This window comes from Sapajus apella, unplaced genomic scaffold (assembly GCF_009761245.1).
Source record: "Sapajus apella isolate SASKATOON/1434 unplaced genomic scaffold, GSC_monkey_1.0 scaffold8, whole genome shotgun sequence".
In the NCBI taxonomy this organism is placed as follows: domain Eukaryota; kingdom Metazoa; phylum Chordata; class Mammalia; order Primates; family Cebidae; genus Sapajus; species Sapajus apella.
Window position 1 is genome coordinate 7,562,243 of NW_022436948.1, and position 23,747 is coordinate 7,585,989.

General features: G+C 39.9%; 1 protein-coding gene across 4 annotated transcripts in view; it reads left to right on the forward strand.

Annotated features, from left to right (window-relative positions):
- Positions 1–23,747, forward strand: part of ERG (ETS transcription factor ERG) — a 282,162-nt gene that overhangs the window by 95,010 nt on the left and 163,405 nt on the right. The window contains exon 1 of one of the 4 annotated variants that reach the window (XM_032276872.1): positions 745–1,044. The exons of the other annotated variants lie outside the window; for them this stretch is intronic. Coding sequence (XP_032132763.1) covers positions 1,018–1,044 — 27 coding nt within the window. The 5' untranslated portion in view covers positions 745–1,017. Of the gene's footprint in view, positions 1–744; positions 1,045–23,747 lie in introns of those variants that run through there. 4 annotated transcript variants of the gene reach the window in all.

Genomic DNA, 23,747 nt, shown 5'->3' on the forward strand with positions numbered 1-23,747 from the left:
AACGCAGAGCTCAGTCCCTGCAGCCTTTGGAGCGGTGTTCAGCATGTGTGCAGCGGGGTTTAGTGAAGTGTTCCCCAGACATGCTGCATAATCCCCCTCAGTCTGGTGGTTCCTCATTACAATTCGGTGAGGCTGATGTGCGAGGGGGGAGGGGGCACCAGCTTAATCAGGAAGTGTAGGTGAGGGTTGGAGGAGATTCACAATCACTTCCCAGGAGAATGGGTAGAAGTTGTACATGGTTAGCCTATGAAGAATATGAAGAGATGATCAAACTCACATCTATAAAACTCCATTGTCACCCGTCAAATCCGCAAAGATTAAAAACCACAATAGAATGTGACAAAATAGTGCTCTCAGATACTTCCTGGAGAAGTATAGATGAGCACAATTGGCTCGCCCCGCTCTGGGGCAGTTTCCCTGAGGAGTTTGTTAAAATACAAATTCCTGTTCTAACCTAAACTTTCTTCTCCGGTAAGTTTGGGTTGGAGCCCAGGGCATTGCAATTTAAGCACCTGAAGTGTTTCTGTGTACCTTGCTCAGATAACTGATAATGATCAGTAATTAATCTAGCCTCAGATAATCGATACCTATTTATAAAAGGAAACGTGTTTTTTGTTGTTGTTGTTGTTATTTGTTTTTGTATGGCTGCTGTGAATATCCTAGTCACACCTCTAAAGGTTTAGAGAACACTATTTGGACTTGGGTTTCAAAACATCAGTAAGTCTCTTTGGCTGCTGTCATAGAGCCCAGAAGAGAAGTGACACTTGTTGCTTCTTCCACCTTACGGGAAATCAACTTAGGAGTTTGAGTCAGCAACTTTTCCTAGGGTTAGCCCATAGCAGTTGAGTGTTTTAGAGACATCAGCAAGGTTGACACCACTGTCTCTGACTTAACTCTGTCTGTGCAGTTGGGGGTTGAGGATCATTCTTCTTGTAGGACTCAGTGTGGGGCCACTGTTGTGGGGGAAGCAGGAATCGGAGGGTGCAGTGGTTCAAGACACTAAATTTACACTTCCCCATGGGGACACCCAACTTTCTCTTACTAGTGAGTAGAACAAGTCCTATTTATGGGTTTTTGCTGGTTTAATCTTCACCTTCTTTTCCTTTTATGTCTTCTTTACCTTCTGATCGTGAAATCCCATGGTATATTGTTATCAAAGAGTGATCATTGATACGAGATCACCCAATTGTGCCCATCTGTACTTGTTCAGGAAGTACAGATAGTGTGATAAAATATCTATGTATTTTGTAGATAACTATATATTTATATATTTTATAGATATCTATATAAGAGTGCTCTCTCTGAGAGCACTATTTTATCACATTCTATTGTGGTTTTTAATCTTTGTGGATTTGATAGGTGACAATGGAGTTTTATAGATGTTAGCATTTGGAAACTTGTGAGTTTGATCATCTCTTCATATTCTTCGTACACTTATCAATAAGTTATGTCAACTCATTTGTGATGTTTTTGGACCCAATTTCAGTGTAAAATTTCAGAATCATTGAGGCTACAGCGTGAACTGAACGGATGATGTTCCTGCCTGCATGGAGCTTACATTCCAGTGGCTGAGATGGAATATACTCAAGGGAATGCTTGCATGTCATGTGGTGCTGGTTGCTATTCTCCAGAACAAAGCAGGGAAGGAAGAGACTGAGGAAGGGAGAGGTGGAATTCTGCACAAAAGGTTGGGGAAGGTCATAGGGAAGAGGTGACATTCAAGCTGAGACTTGAGGGAAGTGGGAGCAGGAACTGTATGATCACACAGGGAAGAGTATTGCAGAGAGAGGGAGCAGCATGTGCAAAGGCCCTTTGGCAGGAGCTTTCTTGGCGTGTTTAAGGAACAGCAAGGAGACTGGGGGCTGGTGTGGAGTGAGTTTAAAGCTGCAGGATGTGAGCTGGAGACATGCTGGTGAGGCTGTGTTGTAGAATTCTGTTGAGCAAGGATAAGGGCATTTCAATTTTATTTTGCAGATGAGGGGAGGAGAACCACTGGAAGATTTATAGCAGATGTGATCTGATTGAATTTTCTTTAAAGCTTTCTTGAAGTATAATTTACATTGGTTGAAGTTTTGAAAGAACCGTGTTGGCTGGTGTGTGGGGAACAGGCTAGAGGGGGACCAAGAGCTGAAACAGGGAAGGCCGATGAGGAGGCCATTGGCAGGCGCCAGGCAGTGAAAGGGGATGTGGTGAGAAATGATCAGATCGGGGATCTGCTTGGAAGGCAGAAAAGACAGTGTTTGCTGATGGATTAGATATGCAGTGTAGGAGAGACGAAGATGACTTCAAAGATTTTGTTCGTAACTGGGCGTATGATGGTACCATTTACGCTAAAAGGGATGTCTGCAGGAGGGGCCAGTTGCAATGGGCAGGAAATCGAAAGTGGGGTTTGGCAGTGTTGAGTTGGAGATGCCTGTTGGATATCCCAGTTGTGATGTTGGATATCCCAGTTGTGATGTTGGATATCCAAGGTCGATATGAGTCTAGAGGTCATGTGAGAGATACACTTGTGAGTCCTGAGCCTAAGGCTGTATCTGAGGCTGAGTGACTAGATGAGATCACCTAGGACCGAGATGCAGAAGAGCTTTAGGGTTGAGCTTTGGGCCCCTCCGATGCATAGATGTTGGAAAGAGGAAGGGAAACTTACAGAGGAGCTGAGAGAGGTGCCCTTGGGGTAGGAGAAGGGCTAAGAAAGTGCTGGCAAGTGAGATGAGGGCTGAGGATTAGCCAGAGCTTTGGCCACATGGACATCATTGTGACCTTCATATGCGTGATTTGCATGGACTGCACTTTGCAGTGAGTTCAAACAACAAAAGCCACTTTGCAGTGAGTTCAAACAACAAAAGCCACTTTCCAGTGAGTTCAAACAACAAAACAGAGAGAGAAGAAGTGCAGACAGCTTATACGCAGGCAACGCTTTTGGCATGATTTAGAAGGTTTAGTGAGTTTCTCAGCAATTTGTATACACTATATTTTAATGACAGCACCTCTCAACTATGTCATATTTGTTGTGCAGATTGTTTTTGACCATTATTCTACTTATTAATTTTTATGATTTTTTTTTTTTTTGAGATAGTCTCGCTCTGTTGCTCAGGCTGGAGTGCAGTGACACAATCTTGGCTAACTGCAACCTCTGCCTCCCGAGTTCAAGCAATTCCCCTCCTCAGTCTCTTGAGTAGCTGGGATTACAGGCGCCTGCGAGCATGCCGGGCTTTTTTTTTTTTTTTTTTTTAAGGAGAGGTAGGGTTTCACCATCTTGGCCAGGCTGGTTTTGAACTCTTAACCTCATGATCCACCCACCTTGGCCTCCCAAAGTGCTGGGGTTATAGGCATGAGCCACCGCACCTTGCCGACGTTCTTTTACAACACCCCATGAGATAAATATTTTTCTTTGATCACACCGATTGATAGTTCTCTTTATTTTTCCCTTAGCTTTTAACTTACAAAGTTTTTATCTATTTTATTCTTTTTACTTTTGTGCATTTCCCAGTATTCTGTGTAACTTGTTTAACAGATATAAAAGAAAATACATCTTATCATAAAAACCACCAACAAAGTCATTCAGCATTCACAGGAGATAAGCATTATGGCTGGTGGCATCCAGTTCAGGGTCCTTCATCAGGATTTCTGGATTCTGTGCAAAATGAACACGGCATCACTTTGCAGCAGGTTTTTTTTTTTTTAATCTTAGTCCCCTCTGCAGGGTTGATAATAAAAATATTTGATAATTAGCATGGACACACTAATTGGAACGGGCATAAACCAATCAGAAAAGATTACAGTTGGGAGTAGCAAGTGTCCCTGTCACGTCATGCACCACTTTCTCCCGATACCATACTTGTGGGTGAATTGAATTTCTCCCTCCATGCCTTTCTGGCCTTCTAACTTTTGCCTTTCTGTCCTCTGATCCTTGCTGTTTGTCTCCTTGCCATTTTGGGAAAGGAGGGGCATTTCCTATATGAGGATTGTCTGTGTGCTTGTTTTATATGTTTGCTAGATTATAAATTACTTAAAGTGATCACATAATCATTTCTGTATCCTGCATTATACATTGTGTAGATAGCACATACTTCACATATATGGGTTGACTGAATTAAATAAGCAATGGTAACAATGAAACAGGAGTGACCCAGGGACTTCATTGTATTCTGGGGCAGAATCGAACATTCTGATATTCACTTACTCTTTATTCTCTCTTTTCTAGGTGTGATTGTAACCATATAGCCAACGTATAGCAGAGGGGACATGCTCTCAAGGACCATGTGCCTTTGCTTTTATGATAGCTATAGACTTTATTTTTAAGAGCCGTTTTAGGTTCACAAGAAAATTGAGCATATACCATACTGCTCCCATATACTTCCTGCCCCTACACATACATAGCTTCCTCCACTATCAACATTTTACCATATGAGTGGGTCATGTGTAACAAGCGCTGAACCTGCATCACACATCATTATCACCCAAAGTCCAGAGTTTTCATTAGGATTATACTCTAATATAACACCATGTACTCTTGGTGTTATATGTTCTGTGGGTTTGGACAAACATATAATGACATGGATCCACCATTATAATATCGTACAGATTAGAGTCACTGTCCTGCAAATCCGCTGATCTCTGTCTATTCATCCCTCCCTCCCTCCTAAGCCCTGACAACCACTGATATTTTTACATCTACAGAGTTTTGTCCTTTCCAGAATGTCATATGGTTGGAATTATACACTATATAGCCTTTTCAGATTTCCTTGTCTCATTTAGAATTATGCATTTAAGCTTTCTCCTTATCTTTTCATGGCTTAATAGTTTATCTTAACTTTTAAACCATTAAACTCTTCTAAAATTAGGTGACTGCTATATATTTTCTCCCAGGAATAAGAACAAACACACACACTTTTATGTGCTCATGGATCTATTGCAATCAATTCAGTGCTTACCCTCGACCCATTTCCGACACTCTCTGTCCTGCAGAAGGCGGGATATAAGGTTAGGCAGCCCCTGAAACCCACTGAAGCAGTTGATGAAATTGAAAGTGAATTTTTCTTTGCAGCTATCTTGCTAGAAACTGTGTTGCTCCTTGAGCTCAGTAGGAGGATAGAACTTCTTTGAACACAGATAGTTTAAGAGGCACATTATTGCTTTAAATGTAGCTCAGATCACAGATACTCACTCTGTAGTTTTGCATGCAGGAGCAAAGCTTCTCAAGCTTTAATACACGTTCACCTGGGGACCTTGCTGAAAGCAGATCCCACTTCAGCAGGTCTAGGGCAGGCCTTGAGATTCTGCACCGCAAACTGGCCCCCAGGTGCCGCGGGTTCTGCTGGCCTCAGGGCCAGCCTCTTTAAAGCCAGGCTCAAAAGCCCTGTTTTCCAAACTACAGGTCATGACCCATTTGTCTAAGTGAGTCAAGGCAAGTATAAGCAAAAGAAAATGGGATGGAGTAAAGTGGAAGCTATCAGGGCACATCACATATAGAAACAAAAGTATTATTTTGGAAAACTTTTGTTTTAGTTATATGTGAGTGTGCACATATGTATGGATATCTACATATATAGTAGGTTTTATAATCTACATGATTTTGCACTCTGGACATTCTGTGTAGTAAGAAACAAGGGTAGAAGTACTGCTTGGTTTTATTCTAAATAATAGTGCGTTTGCAGGCATAAAATTGCACATGTGTCTCCGTGGATTTTGCTGCTCAGATTCTGGTATCCAGATGTTGGGATTTATCCCAAAGCAGGACTGTAAATAGCAGAGAAAGTTTTTTTTTTTTTTAATTTTAAAGATCAAATTCCAGGGTTAAATGAAAATTCTGGTTGTGTTTTGCTTAATTGAGAGTACATGTTACTTCTGAGAACGTACTTTAAAAAGCAAACAAACTTAACTGAAGCATGGCTATTAACTTTTTAGTGATTCTTTGTAGACTCTCTGGAAATCTTGTTTGTTTGTATTAAACATAAACTCTACTGTGGACTGCTAATACACTGCTATTATCAATAACCAAAAGTGAACAATAATACCAATTCATATGGACCTTCAAATTAGCCTCATAAAATTTTATGATAATGGTATTATTGAGCAAGCTGAATCTGAGACTGACAAAATATCTAACTTTAACCAGGTGATTCTTGTATCCTTTGTTTTAAAAACCTCAAGTTTAAAATATCTTTATATTTACATTAATTGTCATTAATCAAAAATATATGCCTAAAGTAACAGTCAAAAACAAGTCAATATTTTTTATGACTGTGTTGTTTGAAAAAGCCCCCAATTCAAATATTTACTTTCTGTTATTGTTTCAAAAAAAAAAAAGATTGTGTAGAATTTACCTATTTCATTGCAGATTACAAAAGTGATCTAGAGCCTGCAGGTGGAACAAGGGGTGATGAGTCATCTCCCTACCTGTCCTACTTCACCTTCAGGGCACGATGTCCAGCAAGAATTATATGTAAAATTGACCTGTTGGCAATAAGCAAAGACATTGGGAAAGAAAACAGACCCAGAGAGAGAAGATATTTTTATCTATGAATAAACAATATGCTGCTGTTCCTGTTTCTCAGTCTTTTCTGATAATGGAAAATTAACATATATCCAATAAAAGGATTTAAGAAGACCTGCTACTTGATTCCTCAAACCTGAAATTGAAAACAAACCAGCAAACAACGGAACCCTTGTTATGTAAAACATATCACGTGAGGAGATGTGGCTCTGAATAAGAAAAAAAAGACTTTAAAAACACATTTTATATTATTAAAAAGTATGTGTTAGAGAACCTTTTGATTGATATTAATGCATGACATAAATCAACTGAAGAACATATTATTCTTACATCAATTAAAAGTATTTAGACTCACCTGAAAATCTGAAAGTAGCATGTTACATACAACCCTAATTATTGTGTTGTATGTAACATCATGTAAACAGCAACATTTGCTGATCAGTTTGCTCCATGAGGATTACAGTTTGGGAAGCTTTCTCATTTCCTTTGAAATGGCTAAATAACATCATGGGTAATTGGAATTATATTAAATTTTATTTTCCCGAAAATGAGCCTTCATGTAGGGGCTTGGAAAGTCGCTTTTTGCTGATATTGGTTTTAGGAGTATTGTGTTGGTTGGGCTCTCTGGGAAGCAGATGTTGAGACGGAATTAGGAGTGCTAGTGTTTTACTGGAGGGGAAAGGGGGCTGTGCCTGTGACGGAGAAAACGAGGATGAAGCAAGATTGGGCAGGGAGAGCCTCAGACGAGGTACAGATTTAATAGTTTGACAAACCCAACAGGTAGCTCTGGAGCAGAGCTTGCCTTTGGAGGGGCCCAGGGTTGGGCAGAAATGACTGGGCTCTTGTACGCAGCTGTGTCAGTGATTGATTGGCTCGGGGCTGCCTGGGATGAGGCAGGGCCTGAGGTGTGAGCTGTTCAGATGCGTGCTGGATTCTTTCTTGAAGGGAGCTCTGAGTGGCACACCTCTGGGGCTGCCATAGCATCTGTAGAAGCAGGAAAAGGATGTAGCTGGCTCTTCTGAAGGTCCAGCAGGGTTTTCACGTGCTTGACATTGTCACCCTGCCTGTCCTTTTGTTTTTGTTGCGTGTTTACCTTTTGCAAGACTACCTTCTGCTCCGAATTAAATGCCCTTTGTTTACAAAATCTATGTAATTTTCATTTCCTAAAATAGCTTCTGTCCTTAGGGCTTAGATGGGGTCATTTGCTGTGGGACAGTCCCACCATTGTCAAGTGCCACCAAGATGGGAAATTGTAATGTTAAAAAAAGACGATTATTTAAAAATTCCTTTTAGATTAATTTTATTGTTTGGATTTTTCTTGGGCTCAGACCTATAACAAATAGAGTCAAAACTGCTCAGACCTAGATGAGCAATTTTGACTCTATTTGTTATAGTACCTGCCTCTCCTGTTATTTAAGGTTGATATTAAATTTCTCTCAGTGATTTTGGTAAAGTCTGTCATTAGTTAGACCTGAAGTCTAAACGCCTCAATTGTGCTGGTCATTATAGCAACCTTTGTCCTTGAAAAATGTGAGTTCCAGAGTTGGTCTTTAATTCTGCCTCGGGATCTGTCTCAAGAAAAAAAAAAGAGGGAAATGGGATCCACAGGGAGGGATCTATTATTTTTTTTTTACCAATTCCTTTGCCAGCAAACAGAAAGATCCCCTCAGAGTGGGTCACCAGTAGGCAGGTGTGCTCCAGGCTCTGCTATTTTCCCACTCTAACCTCCTGCTTCTAACAAATTTAAGGATTTTTGGACCAGAAAGAAAAGTATTTTGGGAGAATCCTCCTATAGGTTTTCTTGTTCTGTTCCTGATGTCTCTGTGCCAGGCCATCAGCTAGGATTCCTGAAGCAAGGTCTGTGGCTTCAATTCTGGGTGATCTTTTGCCTCCATTGTGGGGCGCTTATAGACATCCTCCAGCCGGAGGCACTGATTCTGCCTTGAGACTAAATCTCCAGATCGCCACCTCTTCCCCTCTCCTTTCTTGCTAATATTTTATTTATATTCAAATTATGTAGTTGGTGCTTTTAACGTTATTTTGTATTTCCTTGCATCTTGACAAAAGACATTGTCTATTTCTCACGTTTTTCTGCGCTGATTTTTTTTCTGCTCACAAATATTGCCCTCATGACTCCATTTCTCTTAAATGCAGCTTTTAAGTATTTCTGGTTCATCCATTGAAATAATTTACTACTTCCCTCATTTGCACTGTAACTGTCACCTTAACACACCTGTGTGTTAAGTAAATCTGGGCGGTTTCATCATTTCTTGCATTTGGCTCATTTAAAGCTGCTTTCCTTATTGACATATGATTGAAACAAAATAATTCCCAAGGAAGACATCCCAGTATTGTAGGAATGTTGTGGCAACATTAAGCACCACTCCATCTTGCATTTGCACACTTTTGCCATTTACTCTTCAAGTATTTGGAGACTGATGGAAATGATTTCTTGTTTGAGGCACACACACACACACAAGCAATAATTTTTGACTTTGGATGAGAAATTTTTGAATGCCCTTGGAATAATAGAATGCTGACAAGAACCTTGGGAGGAAGGAGTGTGATTTACCCCTTTTTAAAGAATGAAACTTAAAACTATTACCAATATTTTTTTTTTTTTTTACAATTAATAGTACTCATCTTCTTATTACCTTAATCTCCTACTCAATTTAAAGTTTCTTGCTTCAGCCAGTGTTGACCCGTTTCAGGCCGGGAAGCCTCAGTTTGGATGGAGGGTGTGGTTGGTCCCCTTTTTCTATGGTACCTGTCCACTTCTGCTGTCATCTCCTTGTCTTCTCTGTGCCCCTGAAATCAATGATGAGTTGAGTGAGGTTCAGCAGACCAGGTTTGGGGCCACCCTCAGCAGGCTCTACCTTAATAGTCTGGTACCTCTTTTTAGAATGAGGTCTCTGCCAAAACTCTGGGACCCCCCAAAACTTAGCATCCTGATTTAGATCAAAGAAAAAAAGAAAAAATGATAAGATTAACTATAAAATGCCAGTTGCCATAGCATATATAAAATGATAAAATAGGTCAAAATCATAAGTAATTTTTAAAAAGTTTTGTTTATTTGTTGAAATGCAGGGAGAAAGCTTTGTACATTTTCCTAATATCAGCCAATTTTGCATCTTTAGGAGCAAGAAGAATGAATAATATGGAGGTGATGCTGGGGTGCCCATCTTCATAGAACAGATGCCCCCAAAGTCATACCCAGACATTCTAAGAGTCTTCTGAGAAATCCAGGGAAATCGTTCACAAAACACATGGTTTTCTCCATGTGGGTAGGATTTTATATGCACCTTTAAGAGGTTTTACATCTAAATTGTCACTCTTATTCTCAGTGGTTAACCTTCTCAGAGTATAATCCCAAGACTTCTAAATTGTTAACAACTTAATGGGGAGGAAGGCAGCAAATCACACTGCCACGTGTGTTCCTATGCAACAATTTTGCATGTTCTTCACATGTACCCCAAAACCTAAAATGAAATAAAATAAATAAATGGGGAAAAAAAAACATGACACATATATTAGTTTTTTTCAAGCTAATATATGTTAGGTCACCAACCCTCAGAGATCCCTACAAAATCCAGTTTGGCCCCAGAAGTCTGGGGAATGTCTTCTAATAGCAGGTGACACAAAGACTTAGGACTTGTAGCCTAGAGGAGCGCCGTCCGAGTGAAGCCCAGGGATTGACTGTGTTTTTTCCATTTTATTCTAAAACAATATATTGCACTGTCGAAATTCAATATGGAAATATTTCTTTGTGGCTTTAAATAAAATTTTCAGGAATGCACATTAGCAACTAAAAATAGAGAAAGTCTCAAATTTCTCCACTTTTCCAGAGCTATTCTAGATTTAACACTTTTCTTAGTACTCTGAAGGACGAAATCCGTGGTCTCAGCGGCACAAGGTCACAGAAACACTTAGAACTTTCTCTTCCTGGGTACACATAGCTTTGGAGTAGCTGAATACATGTGCTTTGTGAGTGTTCAGTGGCGAGTACCACGAAACGTGGCGGAGGTGGCAGAATGCCCAGTAATTCTATGTGATGGCTACTCTAGTGGAAGTCTGAGTTCTCTGCTGGGTAACCTTGGATGATTGGGTTAGGCTCTGCTGAGGGTGCTGGGCAGGTGTGAGGGACTACCAGCGATACTCAGGGTAGGTTGATATCTTTAACCTTCAAATTTCAGTGGTCCAAACAAAGTTTATTTCTCACTCCTGTAACAGTCCAGTGCAGGGGTTTGGGTGTGGTAGGTCTCCTGTGTAGCTCTCTTGTGAGAGGAACAAGAGAACCCAGCCTCCTTCCCACCCAGCCTCAGCCTAGCCTTGCCCCTTCTCTGTGTCCTCAGAAGCCTTTCTGTTCAGCCAGTGGGTGGGAGAAGAATGGAGAATTGCATGTAGATATATTTCCATGGCCAGGCGTCCACCTACCTTTCACTGGCCAGAAATGAGTCACATGACAATACCAGGCTGCAAAAGAGGCTTGTAAATATATATAGTGTGTCTGGGCATCAAGGAGGAAAAAGGATATTGGCAAAGGCTTCCTCAGCCTCTTTTGTATCCACAAAAGGTTGCAGAAATGTGGTTGGCTCATCTGCCCTATCTCCTCCTATCTCTTCTTAACTATACTGGGATAATGTTTCCTGGGAATTGCTTTCTTTCCTATCATATATCAATAAGGAAAGCAGCTTTAAATGCACTAGAATATTGGATTATTTCATCACCCATGTAATGTGACTTCTCCCTTTCTCCTTGGGTGACTACAAAGTAATAATCTTCATTCTTTCTCTCATGACAAATCTTGATGTCACTGTGAACAATCTAAAAAAGTAAAGAATTATATATAATAATTATATATAATCCCACCAACTCAGACGCAATTAACATTATAATGGTCATATTTTCAGTCCGTTTTTCCATGAACAATATTACATATAATTATTTTTGCCAAAAGAGGTTATAGTAACTCCTCTTTTTTCAATTTTTTGTAACTGCTTTTTTATCATCCCAAAATATTACATTTCTGCGATATCACATTTTTGTTTTTCCATGTCCCAAAACACTGTTTAGTGACCAATACAATTTCATCCTATGTATATTCCATACATTTTCAACTAAATATTTATTGATGAATTCTTTTTGACTTCAGATTTTTGGCTTTATGTACAGGACTGTGTTGACTAGCCTGTAACTATCTTTGATTAAATCTATGATAACTTCCTTAGGTTATAATCATAGAAGTAGAATATCTAGAACAAAGAATATGTAACTGTGTAAAATTTTTACATCTATTTCCAATTTCCTTTCTGAAGACTTTTACCAGTTTAAGCACATACTAGTAAATGGCATTACTTATTTCTCCAATATCTGCCAATATTTCTTATTATATTTTTATAATTTGACAGTACAAATAGCAAGACTTTGGGAGGTCACATTTATTTGCATTTCTCTGATTATTAACTTTATTAAAAGTGTATTGATGGCTTATACTTTTTCATGTCCTTAGTTTATTTTTCCATGTGGACTTGAATTTTTCTTCTTTATTTACTCAAATACGTTGCCGGTGTCACACATAGTTCATACTACAATATAGATACTCAATAAAAACTTGTTAACTGAACAAAGAAAATTGAGAAGACTGTATGTCAAATGCGTTTCATGTATTTTCTCCAGATTGTTGGAAATTGTCTATTACATAGTAATATTGAAGATAGAAAATTTTTGACATGAATATATTCTTTGGTTACTGAGAAAAAAATGAAACTTTTTTCAATAGTCTTTAATATATGGTTTCTTAATTTTTTAACGTTTTTCTTTATGGATTTGTTAGTTTATCCTGACAGATGCTATTCTCATCCTGAATTATGTAACTATTCATTTATATTTTCCCCCTGTGTTTTATGGTTTAGATTTTAATTAAATCTCTAATCTATTTGGATTTTTAAATGCATAATATGAGTTAGGGATTTAATTTTTTTTCTTTCCAACTTTTAGGTTTGCGGTACATGTGTACGCTTGTTACATGGGTAAATTGCATGCCATTAAGAGTTTAGTGTACAGATTATTACCCAATTGGTAGGTTTTTAGTCCTCACCCTCTTTCTATCCTCCACCCTCAAGCAGTCCCTGGTGTCTATCATTCCATTCTTTGTGTCTGTGTGTGCTCAATGTTTAGCTCCCACTTCTAAGTGAAAACATATGGTATTTGGTGTTCTGTTCCTGTGTTAATTCCCTTAGGTTAATGGCCTGCAGCTTCATTCATGTCACTGCAAAGGACATGATTTCATTCTATTTTATGGCTGTGTAGTATCCTATAGTGTATGTGTATCATATTTTCTTTATCCAGTCCACCATCAATGGACTTCTAGATTGGTTCCATGTCTTTGCTATTGTGAATAATGCTGCGATGAACATATGTGTCTTTACAGTAGAACAATTTATATTCCTTTACATCCCCAGTAACGAGATTACTGGGTTGAATGGTAGTTCTATTTTACGTTCTTTGGGAAATCTCCAAACTGATTTCCACAGTGGCTGAACTAATTTACATTCCCACACGCAGTGTATAAGTGTTTCATTTTCTCTGCGACCTCACCAACGTGTTATTTTTTGACTTTAAAAATTGCTGTTCTGACTGGTGTGTCATGATATCTCATTGTGCTTTTGGTTTACATTTCTCTAGTGATTAGTGATGTTGAGCATTTTTTCATATGCTTGTTGTCCACACATGTCTTCTTTTGAGAAGTGTCTTTTCATATTTTTTGCCTATTTTTTAATGGAGTTGTTTTTTGCTTGTTAATTTGCGTAGGTTTTTTTAATAGATTCTGTATTAGACCTTTGTTGGATGTATAATTTGCCAATATTTTCTCCTGTTCTATAGGTTGTCTGTTTACTCTGTTGATAATTTCTTTTGCTGTGCAGAAGCTCGTTAGTTTAATTAGGTCCCATTTGTCAGTTTTTGTTTTTGTTGCAATTGCTTTTGGAGTCTGTCATGAAATCTTTGCCAGAGCCTGTATCCAGAATGGTATTTTCTAGGTTTTATTCTAGGGGTTTTGTAGTTGTATGTTTTACATTTAAGTCTTCAATCCATCTTGAGTTGATTTTTGTTTATGATGAAAAGAAAGGGTCTAGTTTTAGTCTTCTGCATATGTCTAGCTAGTTATCCAAGCACTATTTATTGAATAGGGATTCCTTTCCACATTGTTTGTTTGTCTGTCTACTTTGTTGATTAGATGACAATAGATGTGTGATGTTATTTCTGGGTTCTCTAACCTAGTCCACTGGTTTTTGTGTCTGTATTTGTATTAGTTCCAGGCTGTTTTGGTTACTATAGCCTTATGGTATAGTTTGAAGCTAGGTAGTGTGATATCGTCAGCTTTTTTTTTTTTCTTTCTTAGAATTGCTTTGGATACTCAGGCTCTTTTGTGGTTCCATATGAATTTCTAAATAGTTTTTTTCTACTTCTGTGAAAATACCATTTGTTGTATGATAGAAATAGCATTGAATCTATAAATTGCTTTGGGAAGTATGGCCATTTTAACAATATTGATTCTTCCTATCCATGAGCATGGAATTTTTTTTAAATTTCTTTTTGTCATCTCTGATTTCTTTCAGCTTTGTTTTGTAATACTTGTAGAGATTTTTCACCTCCCCAGTTAGCTGTATTCTTAAGTATTGTATTTTCTTTGTTGCTATTTTGAGTGGAATTACATTCTTGATATGGCTCTCAGCTTGGGCATTGTGGGTGTTTAGAAATGCTACTGATTTTTGTACATTGAGTTTGTATCCTAAAACGTTGCTGAAATTGTTTCTCAGATCTAGGAGCTTTTAGACAGATACAATGGGGTTTTTGAGGTATAAATCACATCCTCTGTGAAGAGACATAGTTTTATTTCCTCTATTCCCATTTGGATGCCTTTTATCTGTCTTTCTTTTTCTCTTCCTCTTGCATGATTGCTCTGGCTAGGATTTTCAGTACTATATTGACCAGGAGTGGTGATAATGGCATCCTTAGCTTGTTTCAGTTCTCATGGGAAATGCTTCTAGCTTTTCCTGTTCAGTACAATGTGGGCTGTGGGTTTGTCATAGATGGCTCAGTATTTTGAGGTATGTTCTTTCAATGCCTAGTTTGTTGAGGGTTTTAAACATGAAGGGATGTTGAATTTTATTGAAAGTCTTTTCTGCATCTATTGAGATGATCACGTGGTTTTTGTGTTTAGCTCTGTTTTTGGGATGAATCATATTTATTGATTTGCATATGTTGAACCAACCATGCATGCCAGGAATAATGTGTAGTTGATCATGGTGGATTAGCTTTTTGATGTGGTACTGGATTTGGTTTACTCATATTTTGTTGAGGATTTCCAAATCCCTGTTCATCAGGAATATTGACCTGAAGTGTTTTTTTTCTTTTTTTAATTGTGTCCCTGCCAGGTTTCTGTATCAAAATGATACTGACTTCATAAATTGAGTTAGGGAGGAGTCTTTCCTCCTAAATCTTTTGTAATAATTTCAGTAGGATTGGGAGTAGCTCTCTGTTATACATCTGGTAGAATCTGGCTGTGAATCTTTCTGGTCTAGGGCTTTTTCTGGTTGGTAGTCCTTTTATTACTGACTTAATTTTGGAATTTGTTATTGGTATGTTCAGGGTTTCAATTTCAGACTTTAAACCAACAATGATCAAAAAAGACAAAGAAGGGCATTATACGATGATAAAGGGTCCAATTCAACAAGAAGATTTAACTATTCTACATATGTATGCACCCAATTCTGGAGCACTCAGTTTCATAAAACAAGTTTTTAGAGATGTAGGAAGAGACTCAGATAACCATACAATAATAGTGAGAGATTTCAACATCTCACTGACAGTATTAGATAGATCATCAAGGCAGAAAACTAACTTAACATATTCGGGACCTAAACTTGACACTTGACCAAATGGACCTAACAGACATCTCCAGAACACTGCACCCAACAACAGCAACACAATATGCATTCTTTTCATCTACATATGGCACATACTTCAAAATTGACAACACTTGCCTGTAAAACAATTTGCAGCAAATTAAAAAAAGCTGAAATCATACTAGCCATACTCTCAGACAACAGCACAGTAAAAATAAATCAATACTAAGAATATCTCTCAAAACTGTGGAATTACATGGGAAGTGAACAACCTGCTCCTGAATAACTTTTGGGTAAACAATGAAATTAAGGCAGAAATCAAGAAATTATCTGAAACAAATGAAAACAAAGATGTAACAGACCAGAATCTCTGGGATACAGTTAAAGCAATGTTAATAGGAAAGTTTCTAGCACTAAACACCCACATCAAGAAGTTGGAAAGATCTTAAATTAACAGCCTAATGTCATGCTTAGAGGAACTAGAAAAAACAAGAGCAAACTAACTCCAAAGCTAGCAAAAGAAAAGAAATAACCAAAATTGGGGCTGAACTGAATGAAACTGAGACACAAAAAACCATACAAAAGACCAACAAAAATAAAAGTTTTTTTTTTTTAAAGAATGAATAAGATTTATAAACAACTAGCTAGATTAATAAAGAATAAAAGAGAAGATCCAAATAAACATAATTAGAAATGACAAAGGGGACATTACCACTGAACCCACAGAAATTAAAAAAGAAAACCACTCAGAGACTATTAAAAAACATTTCCATGCACAAAAACTAGAACACCTAGAAAAAAATGGATAAATTTCTGGAAACATACAACATCCCAAGATTGAACCAAGAGGAAGTGTTTTTTTTCCTCATTAAATGATTGTTCTGTTGCTATTGAATAACTTACTTTCTCATTGATAGGAATGTTACTTTTATCATCTTCTGAATTCTTTTGTGTACAAAAGTTTTGCTTTAAAATTTTCTGTTGTTTCCTCAATCCATTAATCGTCTGTCCATTTCTGGCGGCTACCCTTACTGATTTATCTGCCTCATGATTTTTTGTGTCACAAACCTTGTGTGAACCCGAGTCCCATTTGCAATGATCCCATCTCTGGCTGGTTGTAGTTGTTGTCTCTGTTTTCTCATTTACCTCGAAGCCACCTGCTTGTACGATAGGCTGTCTTGGCGTGGGCTGCTCTAACAAAGTGCCGTAGATTGAGTGGGAGATAAACAACAGAAATGTATTTCTCACGGTTCTAAAGGCTGGAAGCCTGAGATCAGAGTGTAGCAGGGTTGGGTTCTGGTGAGGGCTCTTCTCCTGATTCATAGATGTCCGTCTTCTTACTGGGTCTTTACGCTTTGGCAAAGGGTGAGGGATCTCTCTGGGATGCCTTTTATAAAGGCACTAATGCAATTCATGAGGACTCTACCCTTAAGACCTAGTCACCTTCCAAAGGCCCCTCCTCCTAATACCGCTACGTTGGGGGTAAGGATTTACATCCATGAATTTTGGAGGGACACACACACACTGCAGTTGACAAACACTATGTGTCTGAACACATCTCATGGACCTCCATCTATCACTCCAGGACCTTTAGCCCCTGCTCGGTCTCAGTGGCCACCCCAGCAGACTGACTCCTTTTGGGTGTGAGGGCTTCCACAGCTCAGGGCCAGCCTGTTACCTGCCCCAGGAGGGCTGGCCCTTCTTTCCTGTGTCTCAGCAACCCAGCCAAAGGGTTCTGGATCCTCTTGGCATTTCTGTACTTTGACAAAGTACCCCGCCACCACTGGGAGTAGAACTTGACTTTGAGAGTGGTCACCTCTGGGACCAGATGACATCCCAGACATGCAGGATGACTCTGATCAATACGAAGAGGATGCAGGAAGAATGTAGGCAAACAAGTACCTATTTTTCCTCCACCCCATGGGCTGCTGTGAGGTAGAATTTTTCGGTACAACCTGCCAGAGGCATCTGCATGGCCAAGGGAAGGCATCGGCTCAGTGACTAGCTGTCTCCGTGTCTCCAGAAGCCAGTGTAGTGACAAGTCCCTTCTCATTCCATTCCCCTCACTCTCACTGCCCCAGGTTTGCACCTCCCCAGTGGAGCTGCAGTATTTATTTTTTGTGTCAATCTGTGTTCAAAGAAATCCAGGTTGAAAAAACACTCTGTCCTAGACAAGGAAGCATTCATTTCTGTATTACTGCTGTTTTTTTCTTTTTTTGTTGTACTTTCTCTTTTTTCATAGAAAATTAATATTTGCACCCAAACACGCCTCTGTTTCAAAAGACTGAGCTCCCATGACATCAGACTGTTACATACCTAAGAAGTGGTAAATGCAGAACAAGTAATCCCCAAAATCAGGACACTGCATTACCATATGTGTGTGTTTTACCTTGCCAAGTCGCAGAAAAGTAGATTGAACGTCTAGATCAGGGAAGCTGAAGCTACAATAGATGGATAGATATTTTTAGTTATAGATTTTGGTGAAGTAAGTTAATTAGCTGCTTAGATCTGTCTCTGTCTGGGGTGCACAGCTACGGCTAGTTAGTGTCAGGATGTGCAAAAGGTTGGGATTCTCATTCTGAACTTCTCTGTACTCTAAGGAGCCTTCAGGTGATGCTTTTAGTACCCTGATTTACCACCCTGGATGCAGGGATCATCTGGGGAGCATCAAAAAACACTTACGCCTGTGCCCCTAACCCCAGAGATTTTATTGGTCAGGGCTGGGCTTGGGCATGGCTGTTTTTAAAAAAATAAGAATGGAATTAGATTAAGCAGATTAAATTAGAATTGCCTCAAGGTGATTATAATGTGCTGCCTGGGGTTTGTATGCACCGTTATCCTAAATAATATTTTTAAAAAAAATACTCCAAAGTCATAATTTGTAGAATTTCTACAAATAACTGTTTCGTTTCTCGTTAAAAATCATATGAGAATGGTCTCTGTTTAAGAGAAGAAAACTATAAGGATCTTAGAATGAATGGTTGTCTACGTTGATTTAAAAAGCTTTATTTTTAGAACATAATTTTTAAATTTGAACTAATTATGAACTATTAATTTATATATGATGACACAATAAAAGAAAAGCTGTTTTGATTTCTTGGTGGTACTTGGTGGAGAGCTAATTCGTTGGGACAATATACTGTCCTCACCCTCAAGTGATCACAGATTACTCAGGGAACATAAGAGGTCGGGTGGGGGCTGCAGGTTTTGCTGTCATTGAACTGCACAGGGGTGCAGTTTGCATCCTCTCAGGCATTCCTCTTTGCTGAACCTTAAGGGCTAGAAGTAAGTGAAGAGAATGAAATGGTAGATTTTTTTTTTTTTTTTTTTTTTTTTTGGGAGAAAAATAGCATCATATATATCACCAATGTAGAGCAATTATGATTGTACAGTTTTAAGGATCTCAGATATTTTTCTGCTTGGAGCCTATGTGTTTTCAATTATTAAAAAGGACAGGATTATGTAGTGTTTTATGTCTTTATGCCTTGTCATTAGACCCTAAGTATTAAAAATTGCCTCTACTTAACAGTGGTGCAATCTTACAAATTCTGGTTATGCTAGCAAAGGTTCTGGTGTTGGAATATTGTTGGCCTGTTAGGTTCAGGGAACTGTTTCAGTGGTTAAGAGTATATCTGACTGGGCTAAAGACCTCATTTTGTCTTTCTTTTGTACCCAGATATGGTTATAAATGCCTAGTTATTTTGCCTACAAATCAGTTTTACAAAGCAAACAGCAACACAAAAAGTATCCGTGAACCAGCAAAATTTGAAGTGGAATTTTAGCACTAATAACAGCCCTTGCCTGCGATCAAGTCACCCTCTTTAATGATTTGAAGGTCGCTGCTCTTCTCTTCCCTTCCCTCCCCCTCCCCTCCCCTCCCCTTTACCCCTCTTCTCCCCTTCCTCCCCTCTTTTCCATTGAATGAATCTCTCCCAGGTGTCTCAGGGAGTCTCCTTGGAGTCTACATTCCCTCTTGTCTTGTGAGAATAAGTCTAAAACACTCTTCATTTTAGTGAATTGATGGTGGGGTTTGTAAATATCCATATGGTAAAACACGCATCGATTGAAGCCATGCAGATCTTGTTGAGCAACACAGAATGCATCTTCACCTTCTTCCCTAACTCAATCCCCAGTATTTTGGCAAGAATAAATCCATAGCTGCAAACATGGGAAGCCGGATATTCATACCAAATTAGGACATTTGAAATCAACAAGTTGGCACGCGTGCGCGCGCACACACACACACACACACACACACACACACACACACGAACCCGTGACTTTTCATGTAGCACTTCAGGGTGACCTGGCTCAGAAGTTATCTAGGGCAGACCAGGCCAATGGCCATGTGACATTTTCTGAGACAGCTTTTGGACTCTTCCTTCTTCCAACACCCTAGCTCATATTCCCTCTCGAAGGAAATGACAAGAAGTAACTCTACAGACAGGCAGACTGTCTGCAGAGAGGAAAAATCTCCTTTGAGTTCTAAAAGGAATATTATTTCTAACGATTGTCTGCTGGGATAAAGACCACTTCACACATCCACCCAACAAACGTGAAATAAGTCATAACTGATTCATCCTGCCAGCCACCAGGGAACTCTCTTCCTAAGAAATGCTCAGCTGAGGGAGATCAATGAGGAGATCAATAACCAGGTCCAATGGGAAGTTCTGCTTTGGTATTCTTCCCTGCACGCTCCACATTACCCAGAAGATGCATACCTGTATCTGGGATGCTGAGGCCAGGAGCAGATGCCTCTAACAAGCATGTTCTAGGTGTTCTCTAGGGGACCTGGGAGCTGGAGCAGGTTGTTTCTTAGCAGTACCTGCAGCTCTCCCTCATTGTTCTTCCTTTGATACAGACATCATGATTTGGAGGAGGAATGCCTTGGTAGCTAGAGTGGAGCACTTAGAAACTGTGTATCATAAAAATGAAAATGCATTCTCTTGGGTTTGTGGGCACTTGTGTCAAGGCCTGAAGGACGAGCTCATGTCACAACATTGTGATTGTGGAAAACGTATTGCATAGTGAGTACTGCCTGTGATCCTATCACGTGAGCCCACACCTGCACAGGGAAGGGCGTGCTGGAGTGGGCGTGCTAGGGAGGCACTGAAGGAAGCACAGTGCTGCCTTGGACGGCGTGCATGGCTTTGGGCTTGACAGTCAAGGGAATCAAATAAGGCCATTTCTGTGTGAGTAGAGAAGGCAACAGAAAAGTAAAAACTTCAATGGGATTTTAGGGGGAGTCTGCCCTCATATCCAGGGAATAGGAAAGGCTTTGCAGACGATGGGACAAGATGTGGGCTCTGGGAGGTAGACTAGGGCAATGACAGTAAGAGCTTCGTACAGAGGAGACACCTAAAGAGCTGAGTGGGTCTCGAGAGTCTGGGTATGGAAAGAAACAGGACTGTAGGCTCGAGCCTAGAAGCCTAGAGGTGTGGACACCATTTCTAGGAATAAGAAGTTTATGGAGAAGAAAAGGATGGAGCTGGACACAAAAGAGAAGAGGGAAGTCTGTAGATTTGGTTACCGACCTTTGACCTTGAAGAGCTGAGAAGAGCTGTTTAGTAGGAAATGAGGCGTAGTTAATGAGACTCTGTGGAGTCGGGGGGTTTTGAGGACCGCTGGGCGAGGGGACGGTTTCACTGATGGGATTGGATGTGGTCACGTTGTGAAAGCTCTTTCAGTGGAGCTCAGCAGAAGCCATCTTGCAAGTAATCAAAGAGAAGGCAGGCAATATGCCAAGGTGGCAAAAGCCAGGTCTGTATCATGTTTATCGTTGTGTGTGAGAATTGTTGCACTGTACTGACTCAATTAGCTTTGTTAATACAAAGGAAAGTGAGATATTGAATGTTAGCTTAAGTAGGATCAAGAGATGCTTTGGATTATTTATTTTACGTTAGAAGAAATTTATCTTGCACAGGGAAAATATTCGTCATAGAGAGAGAGAAGATGCAGGAGGGTGAAGAAGGCAATCCGGGAAACCATGGCAGTGTCTGTCTCAGGGGCACAGGCAGAGGGATTAAATTTGGAAAGGAGCAATTATCAACCCTGCATCGGTAAGGGATTTGAGAGCAAGGGAACTTTTACCTCTGATTCAAGAGTGAAGGGGGAGAATACAGGTGAAGCTATTGAGAAAACCTGAGGGTGAGAGGTCCAGGTTGAAAGAACTTACATTTCATGGCATCATTACTCCAAAAAAAGTAAAAAGAAAACAAGGTCAACCTTTGTGAGTAAAGTGAGAGTAGTTTTGGGGTGAGAGGCAGCAGAAAGGAAGGTTTTCAGCAGCTGTGTAAGGAATTACGTAGGAAGTGATTGAGGGATGAATAAAAACAAGAAGCAAATGTAAATTCCAAATGGGTTTTAAAAATTATGAGATTTGTGGTAGAGCCAGCCGGTATTAGTTGCATGAATTTTCTCCATTAGTGCTTAGTTCTCTGGCATTCAGGTGGAGAAAGAAGAGCAAGTGCGGTAGAGGCTTCCTGGTTAGTAAGAGGATGAGCAATTTCAGGAAGCTAGTCAGAGCACAGTGAGCTGGCTGTGGGGAGGGGAGTGGAGCCATGAGTTGCTAAAGGGCCTGGGAAAACAGGATGAGTCAGAGAAGGAGGGGGCTTCGAGAGCATACAGGAAGGCTTCGGAAAGAGGGGAAGATGGAAGGAGAGAAGGCTGTGGTTAGTGAGAGGAATTTTTGCTGGAGATTTTTTTGCCCTCATCAGTTCAAATCCAGCCTGGGCTGTGTACCTTATATAATCATTTTCATCATGTTGGTTGGCTTGTTTTTAGGGTTTCTCTGTTTGTTAGAATAAGATACCCTGGGAAAGGAAATGTAAAATCGTCTCTCTTCTGCCAAGTAGGATCATGTTTGAAGAGTCGTGTTTAGCTCCAGACATTTCCTATGTTCTCCACAGAGCCCACTGTGCAACCTGGGAAATACGGAGAAGAGTCACTCCCTAGCTCCACTGCTCTCTTTCTGGTCCAAGTCACCGTGATCCTGTGCTTGAATCATGACTCCGCTTTCCTAAGCATTCTTGCTTCTCTCTAAGCTTCTGTGGGTCTATTCTTCACAGGCAGCCAGGAGGACTGCTAAGCATTGTCAGTCCATGTGGCTTCCCCGCTGCCAGCCTTCCTCCAGGGCCCATGAGGCCTTAACCACCTGATGCCATTACTTCTTCGGCCTCATCTCCTGATGATTTACCCTTGGTTCTCTCTGCTCCACCTACACAGGGCCTTTGCACTTGCTAGCACCGCAATCTGGGATGATCTGCCCAATGTTTATGGCTTAGCTCCTCACTTTCTTTGGGTCTTCATCACCTTCACAGTAAAGCCTTCCCTGACCACTCTATTCAATAGTGTTCCCAGGCTGGGCTTGGCAGCCCGTGCCCATAATCCCAGCACTTTGGAGGTCAAGGCGGGTGGATCGCTTGAGGTCAGAAGTTTGAGACCAGCTTGGCCAACATGATGAAATCCCGTCTCTACTAAATATATAAAAATTAGTTGGGCATGGTGGTGCAAGCCTGTAGTCCAAGCTACTTGGGAGGCTGAGGCAAGAGAATCGCTTGAAACCAGGAGGTGGAGGTTGCAGTGAGCCGAGATCATGCCACTGCACTTCAGCCTGGGCAACAGAATGAGACTTCATTGGAAAAAAGTGTTCCCCATGCATCACCCTGTCTTCCTTTCCAGTTTTATATCCCCTTTGTGCATACTGCTAACTTTATTTTTTTTCCTTTTCTTTACATATCCTCCAGTGAGAAGGTAACTCCACAAGGGCAGGGGCTATTATTTTGCTTGTTTATGGCTCCATCCTCACTTCCCAGCACGTAGCGGATGCTCAGTGATGTTCACTGAATGAATGAATATTGAATTACCTGGCTATAAAAGTTATATAAGCCCATTGTAGATGGTTGGGAAAGCACAGAAAAATATATCACATAAAGATGTGTACATATACATATATACATAGTTCTATGTGAAAGTAACCTGTGCTAAAATTTCAGTGGAATTTCTTCTTTTTTTAAAAAAAGACATATACATATATAATTGATGCACGAATAGGGATACAGTAAATAGAATGAGATTGTGGATATATGACCAAGGGGTTAAAGACTTAAAGCCACATTATCGATGGACTGTTTTTGAGAGAGATTTGACCTGGAGATTACCAGGTCAAATACATTTTAGATATTTCAAGAATTATGGTGTCTAAGACAAAGTATACTTATTCTGCATAATTCTGGACTAAAGCAGAACCCACACTACTGGGGAAAGATCCAGAGGGGCAATGTCGGCTGCCTAGTTAGATTAATTCTCTCCAGTGGGCTGCCCATTTGTGGGGCTTAATTTTGGAG